General features: G+C 37.8%; 1 protein-coding gene across 16 annotated transcripts in view; it reads left to right on the top strand.

Annotated features, from left to right (window-relative positions):
- Nucleotides 1-16,838, top strand: part of DLG2 (discs large MAGUK scaffold protein 2) — a 2,182,864-nt gene that overhangs the window by 1,381,073 nt on the left and 784,953 nt on the right. For all 16 annotated transcript variants that reach the window (XM_054441573.1, XM_054441571.1, XM_054441577.2 and 13 more), the window contains one exon: nucleotides 3,485-3,538. In XM_054441573.1, coding sequence (XP_054297548.1) covers nucleotides 3,485-3,538 — 54 coding nt within the window. The remainder of the gene's footprint in view (nucleotides 1-3,484; nucleotides 3,539-16,838) is intronic.

Here is a 16,838-nt window from a genome sequence, read left to right as displayed (position 1 = left end):
CATAACATAGATCTTATCCTTCAAGTTCTTGTCCTCTACTTCAAGTGGAGTCCATTCATAGACTCTACATCCTAGAGTTATGAAATTATTAATTAGTATTTTATAAAAGCTGAATTTAGTTAAGTAATAGTAACTAAACAAAGAAAGAAAGTGATACTGAATATTGGAAAAGCAGTCACAGTCTTGATATCATGAGATTTTGGAGTTCCAGTTCTTTAGAAGTGCTTTACAAAGCTCGTAAAGATATATTACTTTCCTTTATACCTACTTCTATACTTTGTCACTGCCTTTAGTCAATAAATTCTAAGTATTTCTCAGTATTCTTTGAGCTCCTTCTGTATACCCAAGCTCTGTGGAGAATTCTAGAAAAGTATACAATACTTGTCAATTTTTAGACATATAGTCTTCTTGGAAAGACCAAATTTACATTAAAAAATGAAAAATAGCAACATAAACATACAAAAGTTTTAAATGGCATTACATAGGAAATGGGCTTATGTATAAAATTTATTCCCATAACACATTATAATCTGTAAGAAAAAAAAGCAAAGATGGGATGAAAGCCCCAAATCAAATTAATACCTATTTATTAATCAAAGCTATACTAGAAAATATGGGGAAATACAAGAATCACATGTGATATTCAGAGAGTTTTCAGTCTAGTCTTGGATATGAGGCACTTTTGTGAGTCATGGAAACCAAACAGAAAGCATAGGAGAGATGTCATCAAAATTAAAAACCTTTTTAAAAATGCATACTAAGGCTCCACCAGACTGTGTTCAACATCTAACCTGCAATATCCTTAGGCATCTCTTGCCTTCCGGGTGGTCTTTGCTTTGTCTAGTTCTTGTATGGTACTCTAGTATAGGGCTCACATATCATTACAAGACTCTTGTGATGGAACCACCTAGATACTGGGATTATGAAAGCAGCTTAGTGGGGAAAAATGAATTTTGAGTTCAGAAAAAACAATACTCAAATGTCAAATCTCATTTTCACTGAGCCTCATTTTCCTCATGTATAACATAGAAATAGTGATAATAATGCCTCATCAATATGGTTTTGTGGAGATTAAATGAGGATATATATGCTTATGTATATATTTAATAAACAGTAATACATACTTAATAAGCAGTAATTATTGTTATTATTGCCTTTGACATGAGCTGTTTTAGAACCACAATCTAAACAGGCCTCTTATTAGTGCAATTGTAGCCACTAACATAGCATTGAGATCTCTGCAGTGTAAACAGTTTACAAGCCATACAATAATATATCTTTACAGTAGTCTATCTTAAAAGACACTTACTACTAATAATATTTAACATTAATTCTGAAATGTACTGTTTACAAAGCACACTCAACTATATCACCTCATTTGATCTTCAACCTTTTTGGAAAGTTGTTACTACTATTCCCATTCTACAGGGAAGGAAAATTAATCAGAGAGGGTTAGTGGACTTGCCCTAAGATCACACCACTAGGAAGTCACTAAGCCCCCAAATCATACAATCAGAAAGTTGCTAAACCAACCTTGAGCCCATGTCTTCTGACTGCAAACCTCATACCTTTTTCTCTTCTCTACATGCCTCTTATTATTTTTTTTTAATGAGATCCAGTAAAAACTGTCTTTCTCCAGAGTCTTTATTTACCCGCAAGATACGTCCCATTGAGAATCATGAAAATATTATGACTAACTAGTTGATCCATTATATAGATATGTATGCCAAGGTTATGTTTTCCATGCCCAGTGTTTTTGGTAAAGACATGAAATTTTGTTTTCTAAAACCTGCTGGATTGCTATTTGTTGTATCATTTGATTAGGATTCCACAGAACAGATTGACATTAAAAAGCTGTTAACTCTCTTAACTCTAGAGGGCACAGCTAATGAAATATCCCAAAATTTGAGCACTTTCCAAAACCACCATGTCGTATAGAAGAGTTCTCTATTAATCAAGATGAAAGTATGTCCTTTATCTAAATGAAATCTGTAATTTGAGACAAAGATTAAAGATCCTTTGGAGGATAAAGCAAAAGTTGTTGTGAAAATTCTAGAAACTAAAAAAGATAGCTCTACTCAATATTCATGAAGTTAGATTGGTGATGCAAATAGAGATTGCATTCTGTTATTTTCTAGTGATTTGCCTTGTAGCACTCCTATATCAGTTTTACACAGATTCCCGCTAAACTTTAAAGAGAATTACTGCAAATCGTACAATTTTTTTAAAAAAAGAAGGTTGAACATATCCAGTATGATTTTCTGTCATATTTGACTGTTAATGTTCTATCTAGGGATTTCTCAGGTTTATGATTAGAGGTGCATAAATAATAAAATATGGCAGGGCATGGTTGTTCATGCCTGTATTGGGAGGCTGAGGTGGGCGAATCATGAGGTCAGGAGTTGAGACCAGCCTGGTCAATATGGTGAAACCCTGTCTGTACTAAAAATACGAAAATTAGCTGGGCATGGTGGCGCATGCCTGTAGTTCCAGCTACTCGGGAGGATGAGACGGAAGAATCGCTTGAACCGGGGAGGCAGAGGTTGCAGTGACCCGAGTTTGCACCACTGCACACTCCAGCATGGGCGACAGAGGAACACTTCATCTCAAAAAAAAAAAAAAAAAAAAAAAAAAAAGAAAGAAAATACAGGATACAGCATGCATAATGTGTAAATGTAGATGTTGATAAGTGAAGCCTTTTTGTATTGAATATAGCATACTCTCAAAAGGCAGTTTGAAGAGAATAACTATGAATATTGGTTTAGGTTTAATTTTGCTTCCTTGAGAGAGAAATCAAATTCCTTTAGCAAAGTCATTTCATAAACAAATGATACAGGTCGAGTGCGGTAGCTCATGCCTGTAATCCCAGCACTTTGGGAGTCTGAGGTGGGTATATCACAAGGTCAGGAGATCAAGACCATCCTGGCCAACATGGGAAACCCCGTCTCTACTAAAAATACAAAAGTTAGCCAGGTGTGGCGGTGTGTGCCTGTAGTCCTAGCTACTTGGGAGGCTGAGGCAGGAAAATTGCCTGAACCCAGGAGGCGGAGGCTGAGTGAGCCGAGATTGCACCACTGCACTCCAGCCTGGGTGACAGAGCGAGATTCTTGTCTCACAAAAAAAAAATAAAAAAAAAGATACAAGTTTTAACTCTCACCCAATTTATTAGAAATCCTTGCCTTACACATAGCAGAAATCCTCACCTCCCACACTGTTTTGTAGAATGTAAGAGAAAATGAATGTAAATTATATGAATGCTTACTTAATTTCTTTATGTGGTAGATGTAACAAACAAATATTTGAGGTGGGGGAAGGTACGGAAACGCTTAGTCACTTTATTTACCCCACTAACACTTGACACAGTGCCTGTACAGGTCCTCAAGAAATGCCTGTTGAGCTCTTTGTTAAATAAGTTAACAGAAATAATCTGTCTCAGAATACACTATTCATTATTTAATTTTTTTTTTCCTATTTCTTTTTTCAGGCCAGTCCTGCTCCTATAATTGTCAACACAGATACTTTGGACACAATTCCTTATGTAAGTAACTTTTTCATTAATACCTTCTTTTAAAACTGTGGTAGAACTTAACTGGCTGAATTTAAGTTCAATTCATATTTAGTTTCACCCAAACTAAATAATCTTATGGAATGACATGCAGTTTTGTAAATTTTCTTTTAATAATTTCTAAATCTTGTCTTAGTCATCAAATATTTCCCTCTTTCATTCATGTTTTGTAAAACACAAGGGCCCATTATGAAACAAAAATAAACAACACTGTTTAAATAGTGTTAGTTTGCTAAGTGGCTCACTGAAAAGAGACTGAATTGCTCATAGACACGAGCAAACTTCATTGGGTTTCTTATGAAAGGAATATTCAAGTCAATTTCTGTGACAGAGTCTGGAACCTAAAGTAAGTAATCAATAAATATTTTTGTGGATTTTATTGAGCTTCTAATAAGAAGTGGGCAAAAGTTTTGTGAGGGTAGAGCCTATCTATATATAATGAAATTTATAGTTTTATAAAAGCATGGAGCATGAGATAATGGGATCAAGCAAACCAATGAAGCCTAGGATTCTGTACCTGTAACACAACCACTGTGATGGCTAAAGTTCTTGAAGATAGAGTCTGGCTGGGCAGGGAAGATTGGAGACCAGCTATAGGCCACAATGTGGGTGAGTGGTTGACATTATGGAGGTCCAACAAGGCTTTGTGAGTGGGCACTTGCTGATAAGTGGAGGATAGTGATCAAACAAGATGGGATAGCCACAGATGCATGCTAGACAGGGGGTATGAAGCTGAGAAGAAGGGCTACAGGGGTAATGGACAACAACAAACAGATTCCTGGCCTTTGATTAAATGAGTAAAGCACATAAAGCACTTAGAACAGTACCTAGCACAAAGTGCTTGGTAAGTACTGGCTCTTCTCAGTTTTAGCCCACAGCCTCAAATCCCTTCAATGACCAAGCAAATCACAGAAACAAATGGAGCAGTCAGAGTGGGGCCTGTGGGGAATAGAAAGCGCATGGCCATTTAAAGAGAGCAACTGCCACTTGGAATCCACTGGTGCCAGATCATTTTACAAAATAAGATGGAAATTTGTACATGTTTGCAATTTCTAAATACAGGCAACTAATTTTCAAAAGTGCAAACACTGTGTCTGCCAAACAAAGTGTGTCTAGTCCATAGGCTGCCTTTTGAGAGATGTTACCTCAAAGGAACTGGCGGTCCTGAGCAGGTTCTGCAATCCGGGACTCAGCCACAGGGGAGCAGAATGTCAGAACTGGAGTACAAGGTTGGGACTTGATTATAAGAATGAGGAACTAAAACTGGGACACAGGGTCAGGACAAGAATAACAGCAAGCTTGACTTAATGCTGAATCACCTGAACTACTGAACTAGGGCTTCTTAAATCTTTCTGAACAAGAATAGTTTGGGACCAGACCGGAAACAAGGTTAGGCTTACTGGAAGGAACCAAGAGGCCCCAACACTGGAAAGTAAAGGGCTCTGTAGAAGCAAACAAAGCAATGTCTTAAAGGCACCTACATCCACTATTCTCTCACTCTTCCTACCTTTCTTTACTTACCAAACTTCTGTAACAGTGTATGCCTAACAGTGCTGTAGGCACTTAACAAATTTTAACTCATTTAATCCTCATAACAATCCTATGAGGTAGGTACTATTAATTTCTCTATTTTTACAGTTGGGAAAAATGAGTCATAAAGAGGTCAAGTAACTGGTTCAAGGACTCACAGTAAGAGGCAGAGTCAAGAGTCAATCCAGATAGCTTGGCTGTAGAGTTAGAAGTCTTATTTAATTTCTAACATGCTGTTACCTATGTTTCTTTCTTCCCTCCCTTGTTTTCTGCCTGTTTTGGGAACATAGTTTCCTTACTTACTCCCCTGATACATGCAGATTTGGATGAGAGATAACTTGTCATAGAAGCTTCAATATATTCAGGACAGGGATCCATTTATATATGAAGGAATCCTACGTCCCAAAAAATCTCTTCACTATAGCCATTGTCAAAGCATGTGAGCAGTGCTCTCAAGAAGTAGGCCTGGAGCACAGAGAGTTGATTTTGTAAGTAAGACCACTTTCTTGTGATGGATCTGTATTATTTCAAAGCCTCCTGTTAGGGTTCTGGTGGCGTAACTGCCAGATATCCTCATGTAGAAATAATTTATCAGTAAGATCTAAGGGTCTTTTGTAGACATGTTCAATTAGTATCCCAATTGATTAGCTAGTAAAATCAGTCGCAAATAACAAATTCATCAAAATTCTTCCCATTCTTCCAAATACCGGGTTTGTATCTGACTTTGAGTCCTTCAAAAATTATTTTTAATCATCTTTTTTGTTGTTGTTGTTGAGACAGAGTCTTGCTCTGTCACCCAGGCTGGAGTACAAATGGCTGGAGCCTGATCTGGGCTCACTGCAACCTCCACCTCCCAGGTTCAAGTGACTCTCTTACCTCAGCCTCCCGAGTAGCTGGGACTGCAGGAGTGTACCACCATGCCCGGCTAATTTTTTTTTTTTTTTTTTTTTGTATTTTTTAGTAGAGACGAGTTTTTGCCATGTTGGCCAGGCTGATCTTGAACTTCTGATCTCAGTGATCTGTCCACTTCGGCCTCCCAAAGTGCCGGGATTACGGGTGTAAGCCACTATTCCTGGCCTAATCAACTTTTTCATACTTAATGTAACCCACTTTGTGCTTCCTTAAAGGTAAGGATCTTTATAGTGGTTTGTGAGCAGCTTGATATGATGAAAATGTGCCAATTATCATGGTAGTATGTTCTTAAGTAATTTATTTAATCTCTATGCACCTAAATTAACCTATAAGACAGGACTTATAATACCTGCCTCAGAGATTTTCTTAGCTTCTGGTTGATAGCAGCTAAAGTATTTATCATTTTTTTGAAAAAAATAAACACTTACGAGGTAAAACATGCTAAATTCTAGGGGAATGGTAAATGTGAATACCTTCCCCGATGTAGAAAAAACATGAATACATTATGTATTGAAAATGGCAGATTTAGCGCATACTCATTAATGTGGATAAGCTTTGGTTCTTGGCAGAGTCCCAACTCTCCCCTTTGTTCCTGACTCACTGGGTAACCTTGAACAAATTACTGTTCGTTTCACAGTCTATTTTCTCATTCCCCAGTGTTCTATACTTTGTTTTCCTCTTTTCTTCCTCATGTTCTAGTTGTTCACATAATTTCAGCTCTATTTAATGAAAAAACGATTTCAGAGTTCCCTAGGGCATTTTAGTCATGTTGCGTAAGAACATTTCCTTCTTAAAAATATTATCAGAATGCCAAGCTTTAACATATATTAAAGTCTTTCTAAAAAATAATTTCATTGCAAGTAAATGTATTAATTTTGCTGATTAGCAAATTTGATTTTTGATAGAAATGGTTCTTGTGAAAGTGGTTCCTTGGCACAAATGCAAATGACAATTGAATAGCTACAGGAAATTTCTAGGGCCAAAGGGAATTTTTATGTAAGTGTCAAACAAAAGTACAAAATATATTTAAAGATACTTCTTTTTATTAAGGAAGGTAAGTTAAGAGACATTAGAGCTTGCATTAATGAAGGGGTGACTGAGGTTCTTACATGGAAATGCCTTAAGTAAGCTCTTTCTTACATGAGGTCATGATATATTAGGGTTGGGTATGACCTTAAATGTGACATAGTCTAGCTTCTCATGCAAAGCGGGAATCCCTATATGAAAACTAAAATCACCCAAGCAGAAACAAGGAAAGATATTTTTCCACTTCAATACTCTCTAGTTTCTATTTTTTGCTCAATATTTTTATTCTTCCCCATTACATGTTGAATATTGTTTCATGCCAGGTACTGAAAGTACTTTGTTCTTAGGGAGCTCAGAGTGATTAGAGCCTGCTTGTGAATCCAGCTCCCTGTAGGCTGACTCAATCAAATAATAATGCTTTACTCTCTGGTAATCTGCAACCAACTGACATTGCGCTGTCCTCTCCTTTCAGAAGACACTTTAGAGTTCAATATTGAACATCACCCTAACAAATAGTATTCTTTATGCTTTAGAAAATAAAATTAGAGAGATTCTAGAATGCTTTTTTATTTTGCTCTAACCTTCTCTAATATTCGTTTTATATTTTGGTAATATTCTGACCTCTTTTATAGAAATGCACTGTTGAGAGAGGTATACTTGAGAATCATGAGTTTTCAATCTTGTTAAATAACTTGGAGTTCAATGAACACAAACCTTTCATTTTAAAGATATGGATTTTGTATCTCAACTAGTAAATGGTAGTGCTTGATCTACCATTTACTGTTACCTCATGTAATTGCCAATTTTTGGTGTGTAACCACAACCAAAAAAAAATCAGTGGCAATAAGCATTTTTTTTCTTCTCTATTTATCAGTTAGCTAGGACAGCTGCTTCAGGCTGCAGAATACAGTAGTCTCACCTTATCCATGGATGATACATTCCAAGTCTCCTGGTGGATGCCTGAAGCTGCAGATAATGCCAAACCCTATATACATGAATTTTCCATCTTAACTGTCAGGCACTGTGGCCATAACTTTTGCAGTTTGGGGTGCAACAGCAAAACTAACATGATTATATTTTTCCTTCTTCACAATATCATGGATGAAAGATTCATTTTTACTATAGATCTTAGCAACTTCATCATACAATGTTGTCTCTTTTCTTTTTTCTTAAGTCAGGAATTTTCATGTTTTCCCTTAAAGGAAACACTTTAGGGCTTCTCTTAAGCATATCTGAATTGTCAGCATCACTATTCTTGTGCTTTGGGGTCATTATTAAGTAAAATAAGAGTTACTTGAACACAAAAACTGCCATACCAGGATAGTCAATTTGATCACCCAGACAGCTACTAAGTGAATAAAGGGCAGGTAACATCTGCAGCACAGACACCCTAAACAAAGAAATGACTCACATCCTGGAAGAGATGGAGTGGGACAATGAGAGATTTCATCATACTACTCAGAATAGCAAGCAATTTGCAACTTATGAATTGTTTGTTTCTGGAATTTTCCATTTAATATTTTCAGACAATGGTTGACTGTGGATAACTGAAACTGCAGAAAGTGAAACCACGAATAAGTGGGTGAGGGGGGTGCCATTGTACCAGGTTGGCTGGGGCATCTCTGCTTCAGAAGTTTCATTCTGGGGACCAGGAGGTGGGACAGTGGCTATCCAGGGTATGTTATTCATATTGTGATAGTCAAAGAACAAGAAATCAAGCCCATGACACAAACACAGTTAAAGCTTCTGCTCACCTTACATCCACCAACACCCAATTGGCCAGAAAAGGTCATGTTCCCAAGCTCGAATTAGGGGAAGAGTGAGTATTTGCTAAACAATAAACTAGTACATCAGGGCCTTAAATAAAGGGTTAAGAATCTGTGTATGTCCCTTTGTGAGAATACAAATAAAAACAAAGCAGATATAAAAGAAAAAATCTTGTGCTTTACGTTGCAGGTCAATGGCACTAAACAAAGCGTCAGAGGGACCTGGTTCAACTGATAGGGAGAGTGAGTGTGTAGATTATTGTATGTTGTCTAACGGAAAATATTGAGAAGTAAAAGAAACATCTAGCAAGTATTGGCAGTACAATGACTTTACTTTCCTATAAGACACTTTGTTGCTGAAACTTTGTTTCTAGAGGTAGAAATAATAGTGGAGACAAGGGAGAAGTTTCAGGTCTCTTGCTTGGAAAACCCTCCTAGGCAAGTAAGGGAGAGAGAAAAGTAGAAGAAAAAGAGACCACAAAGAAGAGTAAGGTTACAAAGAATATGAGTGGGTCCTTAGTAGTATCCCTCATTGGATTTGGCTGCCAAGAAAGTTATTTATGTAAAAGTTATTTGTGGACAATTATAATATCATATAATATCAGCAACATTTTTATAGAGTGCTTTCAATGTGAAAAGGCCATTGGATGCAAACAAAACTATGATTCTGGGGCCAAGGACAAGAGAGTGAACTAAAGGGAAAAAAATGAACCAAAAAAAAGGCTGAACACATGAGTGTCAGTGACAAGAAAAAGGATACTGTGGGTTCAGCGACATAGAGACACAATTGAATTAGCAATGAGCTTCATTCAGGAGCCGGAGAATGGGTTTGTGTCTAAGAGATGTTTTAAGCAACATTTAAATGGCACTGCTGATTGATTCCAGCATCAGGAAGCTGAGGACAAGAGCTCTCTGAGAAGGAAGTTGCCATATTACAGAAGTAAGGTGACCAAGCACTTGTTGTAGGGCTGTACATTTAGACATTAATTTATTTGAGTGTAAATAACATATTCTTATGATTTAGGCTATGATTCACTTTTGATTGGACCATTTTCCATAATTGCCTCTGATGGGAAAGAAAGCAGAAATATGTGTGTTCCTTTGAACCATCCTGGCAGTGATTAATAATGGCATGATATTTTGGAAGAATTTGCTGATTTTAGTACATTTATCTTTCAACAAACATGTTTTCTTCTTTTTGTGTTTTTTCCCATGGACATTGTTAAAACTATATTGTTAATGTTTTCATCTATTGGGAATGCAGTTCCAAATTTTAAAATCCTTACCTACCAGGAAACAGCTTTATTTTGTCTAAACTACTCCTATGAAGCAATAGGAATTTAGCAATAGAGGCAAAGCTATCAATATTTGCTCTGGTGTCAAACCTAGCCAATCTAAATTCATTTCTCAACTGCCACAATCAGCAGAAACCCTACTCTTAACTGCTTGTTGCTTTGCTTTATAAGCAAGAGGTGGGCTCACGCCTGTAATCCCAGCACTTTGGGAGGCCGAGGCGGGTGGATCAACTGAGGTCCGGAGTTTGAGACTAGCCTGGCCAACATGCCGAAACCCTGTCTCTACTAAAAATAGAAAAAATTACCCAGTTATGGTGGCGGGCACCTGTAATCCCAGCTGCTTGGGAGGCTGAGACAAGAGAATCACTTGAACCCGGGAGGCGGAGGTTGCAGTGAGCTGAGATTGTGCCACTGCACTCCTGCCCTGGGTGAGAGAGTGAGACTCCACCTCAGGGAAAAAAAAGAAAAAAAAAAAAAAAAAAGGAAGTTTCTGATTCACTAGGTCTGGGATGCATCAGTCTGCGTTTCTAATAAGCTGCCAGGTGAGGTTGATGCTGCTTAGTTGTACATCATACTTTGAGTAACAAAAGAGTATAAAGAGAGAAACTAGCCTTTGGCTTTATGCACAACTGGGTTGTAAACCCACCTCTGCCAGTTAGTTCTTTTCTTGAGTTTTGATTAAGTCACATCACCTCTCTAAGCCTCTGTTTCATTATATATAAAATAGGAATAATACTACCTGCCTTGCAGGAGTTGTTATGAATACTCATCCTAGTATGCAGAAGGGGCTTAATGAATATTCATCGTAAGACTGGGGGTAATGTGGGTGTATCTATGATAAAATAAAACATTTCTCTGACTGAATCTTGAACTGGTGAGTCAAAATGGGAAGCCACTGCTAGTTCAGGAGTTGGGCCAGTAGCAGTTACGTAGGTCCATGGCTTATCTACATCTAGACCTTTGCTGCTCAGAGTGTGACCCATGGACTAGCAGCAGTGATATTACCTGGGAGTTTATGAGCAATAGAATCTAAAGTTCCACCAAAGACCTACTAAATCAGAAACTATGTTTTTTAATAAGAACTTCAGTGATTTGTATGCATATTAAAGTTTGAGAAACACAGCTCAATAAGAAACTTATTTTTTGGTTTCGATCCTGATGTTTTGTTCTTTCACTAGATGTTTTGGCCTGCTGTTGAGATAGCTGCCATTTTCTAAGTCTTTTACTTTAAACATATACACATCTATAGGGAAAGAGCTCTATTTAATTCAACAAATTGAACACACTATGAACAACTACTATGTTGTCCTACTTTCTAGACCTGTGCTTTCCAAAAAGTAGTTATAAGTCACATATGGTTATTTAAATTTAATCAAAATAAAATAATATAAAATTACAAATTCATTCCTCAGTTGCACTAGCCACATTTCAAGTTCTCAGTAGCCAGTAGGGCTAATGGGTATTGTATTAAACAATGCAGGTATGGAATTGTCCATTATTCCAGAAAGTTCTATCGGACAGAGCTGTTGTAGGCAATACATAATAAGAAAGAAATAAAAGAGATAAGGGAGCTAATTTGTTATCAAGAAATGATTATACTCTAGGTTCTTTATATGTGAGAGTGTGTGTATATATATATATATATAGAGAGAGAGAGAGAGAACCTAATTAATCATCAAAACTATCCTCCCAATTTTTGCGTGTTGGTTTAATTTCCTCCTTTTTTAAGTTGACTATTTTCACATCTTCTAAATAGTCAGCACTCTCCAGGAACTGTGGGGTGTGCTCACATGGACGACATGATCCCTGTTCTCATGGCTCTTAAAAGCTTAACTTTTAAGACTCTTAAACATGATACACATGGAGGCAAATGTCAGCAATTACTGAAAGCTTTCTTAAAAGTTCAGTGTTTCATCATTTTCTTATTGTAAAATTATAAAATTCCTGTTTTGGCCAGGCGTGGTGGCTCACGCCTGTAATGCCAGCAATATGGGAGGCGGAGGCGGGCAAATCACCTGAGGTTAGGAGATCGAGACCAGCCTGGCCAACATGGTGAAACCGTGTCTCTAATAAAAATACAAAAATTAGCCGGGCACAGTGGCAGGCACCTGTAATCCCAGCTACTTGGGAGGCTGAGGCAGGAGAATCAGTTGAACGTGGGAGGCAGCGGTTGCAGTGAGCCGAGATCATGCCATTGCACTCCAGCCTGGGTGACAGAGCAAGACTCCATTTCAAAAAAAAAAAAAAAAAAGTTCTATTTAGATTGGGACGATTTTTTAAAAGCCAAGTCAAAACAAAAACAAAAACACAACAACAGAAGACCTGACCTACTTACCATTCACAAACTAATTCACTTTTTTTGCCTTGCATTACCCTTGCAGAGGGCAGTTTGTTGACTACTGTACTCATAACTTCTCATTTACTGGGAAGCCCTTACTTAGGCTTGTCATTTTGGACTTAAAGTGAGAGCCAATGGGAAAATAAAACGGTTGTCCAAGTGAAGAATGTGACTGTTACATGAAAGTAGCAATATTGGCCCGTCTTTCTTAGAGGGGTTCCCCTAAAAGCCTCATCTACCTGGGCAGAGAAACCACTCTTGTTCCAAGAAGTGTAACCTAGCAGAGCACTTTTAAGAACAAGGGGGAAATAATCCTGAAAATTATTTGGGTAGCTTCTCAAGCATAAAGCTGCTCAAGGTGCAGTCTGTGAACTGGCAGCATCAGGTCTCACAGGTCAGATTGTTAGAATCGTGGGATCTCCAGCTCCTCCCCAAAGCTATAGAATCAGAATCTCTGAGAGTGGAACCAAAAAATTTGTGTTTTTAAAAGTACCTGAGGTGATTTTTAGGCTTCCTGAAGTTTGAGAGATGCTGCTCTACAATTTACAAGAGATTTTTAAAAGCTAGTGGGAGACCTTAAGCAGCTCTAGTTGCTAAACTGAAGTGGAAGTGAAAGTTAAGTAGCAAATACTGCATACAGGAAGGACAAAATAAACATATCTAAGGCACAATGATAAGACATTTAGCATGAATCTGAATGAGTGTTTAATCCTGGTAGGTTTTTTTTTTCTTCTTCTTTTTAAATCACTTGGGACCTTTAAACAGATTGTTTCATAATCTAGTGAATAGACATGTTAATGAAAATGGATAATGCATGCTGAAAAGCACATGTTGTTAAACACGCCTTGCTTATCTCTGCCTGGCTCATTCTTACATATCCTAAAGGGTTCAGCTTAAATAATGCTTCTTTTAGGAAAGTGAGATTCAGGGTAGAGTTCCTCTTATGAGCTTCCCCTGAAGGCTCTTCTTCCTCTCAAAGTAGTTATCACACTGAATTGCAGCTATTTCATTAATAGTTGATCTTTCTCTCTGGAATGTAAACTTCATGAGGCACAAAGAAAATATTGCTTTATCTTTCCCACAGTTGTACCTCAAAACCCTGCACATTTTTACTGACTGGTGGAAGGCAGGCAGACAGGCAGGAAGGGAAGAAACTACAATAACAAGCCATCCTATTTCGAGGAATCAGAGAAAGGTAGAATTTTGTCTAGCTCTTAAAGAATAAAAAGACATTTCTAGGCAAAGTAGGTAAAAGGCATTCCAAGAAGAGGGAAGTGCAAGTACAAAGGTCACAGTTCAGGCATCTCATATGTCCTGAGCTTCATCCAGATGGAACACAGAGCAATAGCATAATATGAGGTTGGGTTGAGTCTGATTGTGAAGGCTTTTTTTGCTTGATATAGACTTTGGACTTTAACATATAGGCATTGCTGGTAGCATTATCTTCTCATATATTTAGGAAATTATGACATCTGATTTTATCACTCTATTTCTAGGTCTTAATTTTTATCTGCTATATAGTAGGTGCCCTGAAATATATTTTGAATAAAGCCAAAGACTTAATAGTGATCACCTAAGAACAACTGACACAAGCTCCTCTTGAGCCTTTTCTACATTTTCCTATATCCTTACCTTTGTTCACCCTGTTCAATTAGTCCACAATGCCTTTTCCTCCATTCCCATCTTTTAGATCTCAATAAACTGCCACCACCATCAGGAAGCCTCCATCAATCCCTCCAGGTCATATTAATGTCTCCTTCCCCCTTGATTCCATAGTATTTCAATCATGGGAGATTGTTATTTTAGTAGAAAGAGAATGGAGTCTGGGCTCTTTTGATTCAACCATATACCAGCTGGATAACTGAAAAAATTAACTTCTCTGACCCTTTTCCCTTAGCTGTAAGGAGAGACAATAATAACTATCTTGCATAATGTATTCTTTAGGCGACAGGTTCAGTTACATATAACAGAGACCAAAACAACGATGTGTTTGCAAGATAGGAACGTATTTCTTTCATATATGACAGTCCGTAGGTTAGCTGTCCAGAGCTAGAATGTCTGTGCTGCTCCACAAGGTCTTAAAAGGACCCAAGTACCTTTTATTTTCTTTTTTACCACTCTTGGGGGTTGCCCTTGCACACATAGTCCAAGAGGCCTACCACCATGCTGACATGCTAAATAGCAGGTTAAAAGAAGTACAGAGATGGACATTGTTCGTCCCTTTAAAGCAATGTCTGAAAAGTTGTAAACATGATTTTTCCCTCATACCTCAAAGATTAGGCACAAAGCCATTCCTAGATGCAAAGGGAGACTGAGCCATATAACCTTTATTCTGAGATGCCCTGGGCTCAGATAAAAGTGAGGGATCCCATTATTATGGGAGAAAAGGGTAATGAATATTGGGGAGAAGCAGCGGTTTCTACCACACATCATGTTAATAGTATTCTTCAATGTTGGAAGCTTCTGCCCAGGGGATGCTGAAGCAGATCCATGAAGTGCTAGCCTTTATGGTTTTTCATCATTTCTAGTTTCAACATTTTACATATAAAACACTGTATTGTTGCAGTTGTATAAGTATACTATATCTATACGGACTAGCACATATCGGGGAGCATGCTTGCAAACATTTTACTGATAGGAACACTAAAAAATTTTCAGAAACCCCTGATTGTAAGCATTAGAGATAATATTTAGACATTGCTTGGCTCATAATAGATGTTCAACAAATGATGGCCATTGGCCATTGTTACAGTCCTAAATTAGTATTTACCATATCCCTCCCTATTTATTAATAGTTCTTAGCACTTGATATTCACCAGATATAATTGTGCTTTACTTATCTTTAAATTCCAGGCTGGGCATGGTGACTCATGCCTGTAATCCCAGCACTTTGGGAGGCCGAGGTGGGAGGATCACCTGAGGTCAGGGAGTTCAAGAGCAGCCTGGCCAAAATGGTGAAACCCTGTCTCTAGTAAAAATACAAAAATTAGCTAGCTTTGGTGATGCCTGCTTGTAATCTCAGCTACTTGGGAGGCTGATGCACGAGAATCGCTTGAACCCAGAAGGTTGAGGTTGCAGTGAGCCGAGATCACATCCCTATACTACAGCCTGGTTGACAGAGTGAGACTTGGTCTCAAATAATAATAATAATAATAATGATAAAATAAATAAATTCCATAAATAGCCATAGTCCATGCATGTAGTGGGATTTCAATAAAGGTTTTTTTCACTGTTATACTCAATTGTTTATTTGAATTTGACTGTTTTAATAGAGTGAATTTTTATTTGAAAAGTAATTCATCAGGTAAATATGTGTGTTTTAATTTAATCTACATGATCATGTGGATCACTGTGCATTTGAGAACCTAAAAGTGGGCTTCCCAATTTATTGGCTCTCTGTAGTTTAACTTGCTCATAGATAAGCACTCTTTTCAAAGTATGGTCCTTTACAAATGCTTTTTTCTTTCTCAAATATATATTTGAAAGAAAATGTAGGCAGTCATAGATGATGACAGAGAAGACAGTGGCTAGTTGAGTGAAAAGAAAGAGGAAGAGTGACAGTTGAGTAAAAATCAAGGAGAGGAAATGAGAATGGAGTAATAAAGAGAAATGGCTTAACATTTTTATATTACTTTCCTCAATTGTAACAGTGTAATATTTGGATTGAGCTAAAAACTCTATTTCAAAAAAAAAAAAGCAAATACTAAAACATATTTCTGGGGCCCCAGGAAGTTTATGTGATGCTTAGGGTAATTTAGAATTTCATCTCTCCCTTGTTAAATCTTGCTTGGCGCTTTTTTTTTTTTTTTTTTTTTTTTCCTTTTCTTTTTTGAGACAGGGTCTCACTCTGTTGCCTAGGCTGGAGTGCAGTGGTGCCTTCAGGGCTCACTGTAGCCTGGACCTCCTGGGCTCAAACAATCCTCTCATCTCAGTGCAGCCTCACAAGTAGCTGGGACTACAGACGCGTGCCACCACATCCAGGTAATTTTTGTATTTTTCATAGACATAGAGTTTTGCCATGTTGCCCAGGCTGGTCTCGAATTCCCAGGCTCAAGCAATCCACACACCTCGGCCTCTCAAAGTATTGGAATGACAAGTGTAAGCCTCCATGCCTGGCCTTGCTGGGCTTTTAAATTGACCTTTTGACACTGATATTTTTTAGGGGCCAGTTCTTGAGGGATAACTATAGGTATTTTTCTCCGTGAAATCAGACAGTTACCTTGCAGCTACCTTGTTTCAGTGACTGACTTCCCTCTAGTGTCTTTCTTTTTCTTTTCTTTTCTTTTTTTTTTTTTTTTTTTTCAGACAGAGTCTTGTCCTGTCCCCCGGGCTGGAGTGCAGTGGTGTGATCTCTTGGCTCACTGCAACCTCTGCCTCCCGGGTTCAAGCAATTCCTTGCCTCAGCC

Source organism: Pongo pygmaeus, chromosome 9 (genome assembly GCF_028885625.2).
Source record: "Pongo pygmaeus isolate AG05252 chromosome 9, NHGRI_mPonPyg2-v2.0_pri, whole genome shotgun sequence".
In the NCBI taxonomy this organism is placed as follows: Eukaryota; Metazoa; Chordata; class Mammalia; order Primates; family Hominidae; genus Pongo; species Pongo pygmaeus.
This window is presented reverse-complemented; position numbering and strand designations above follow the sequence as displayed.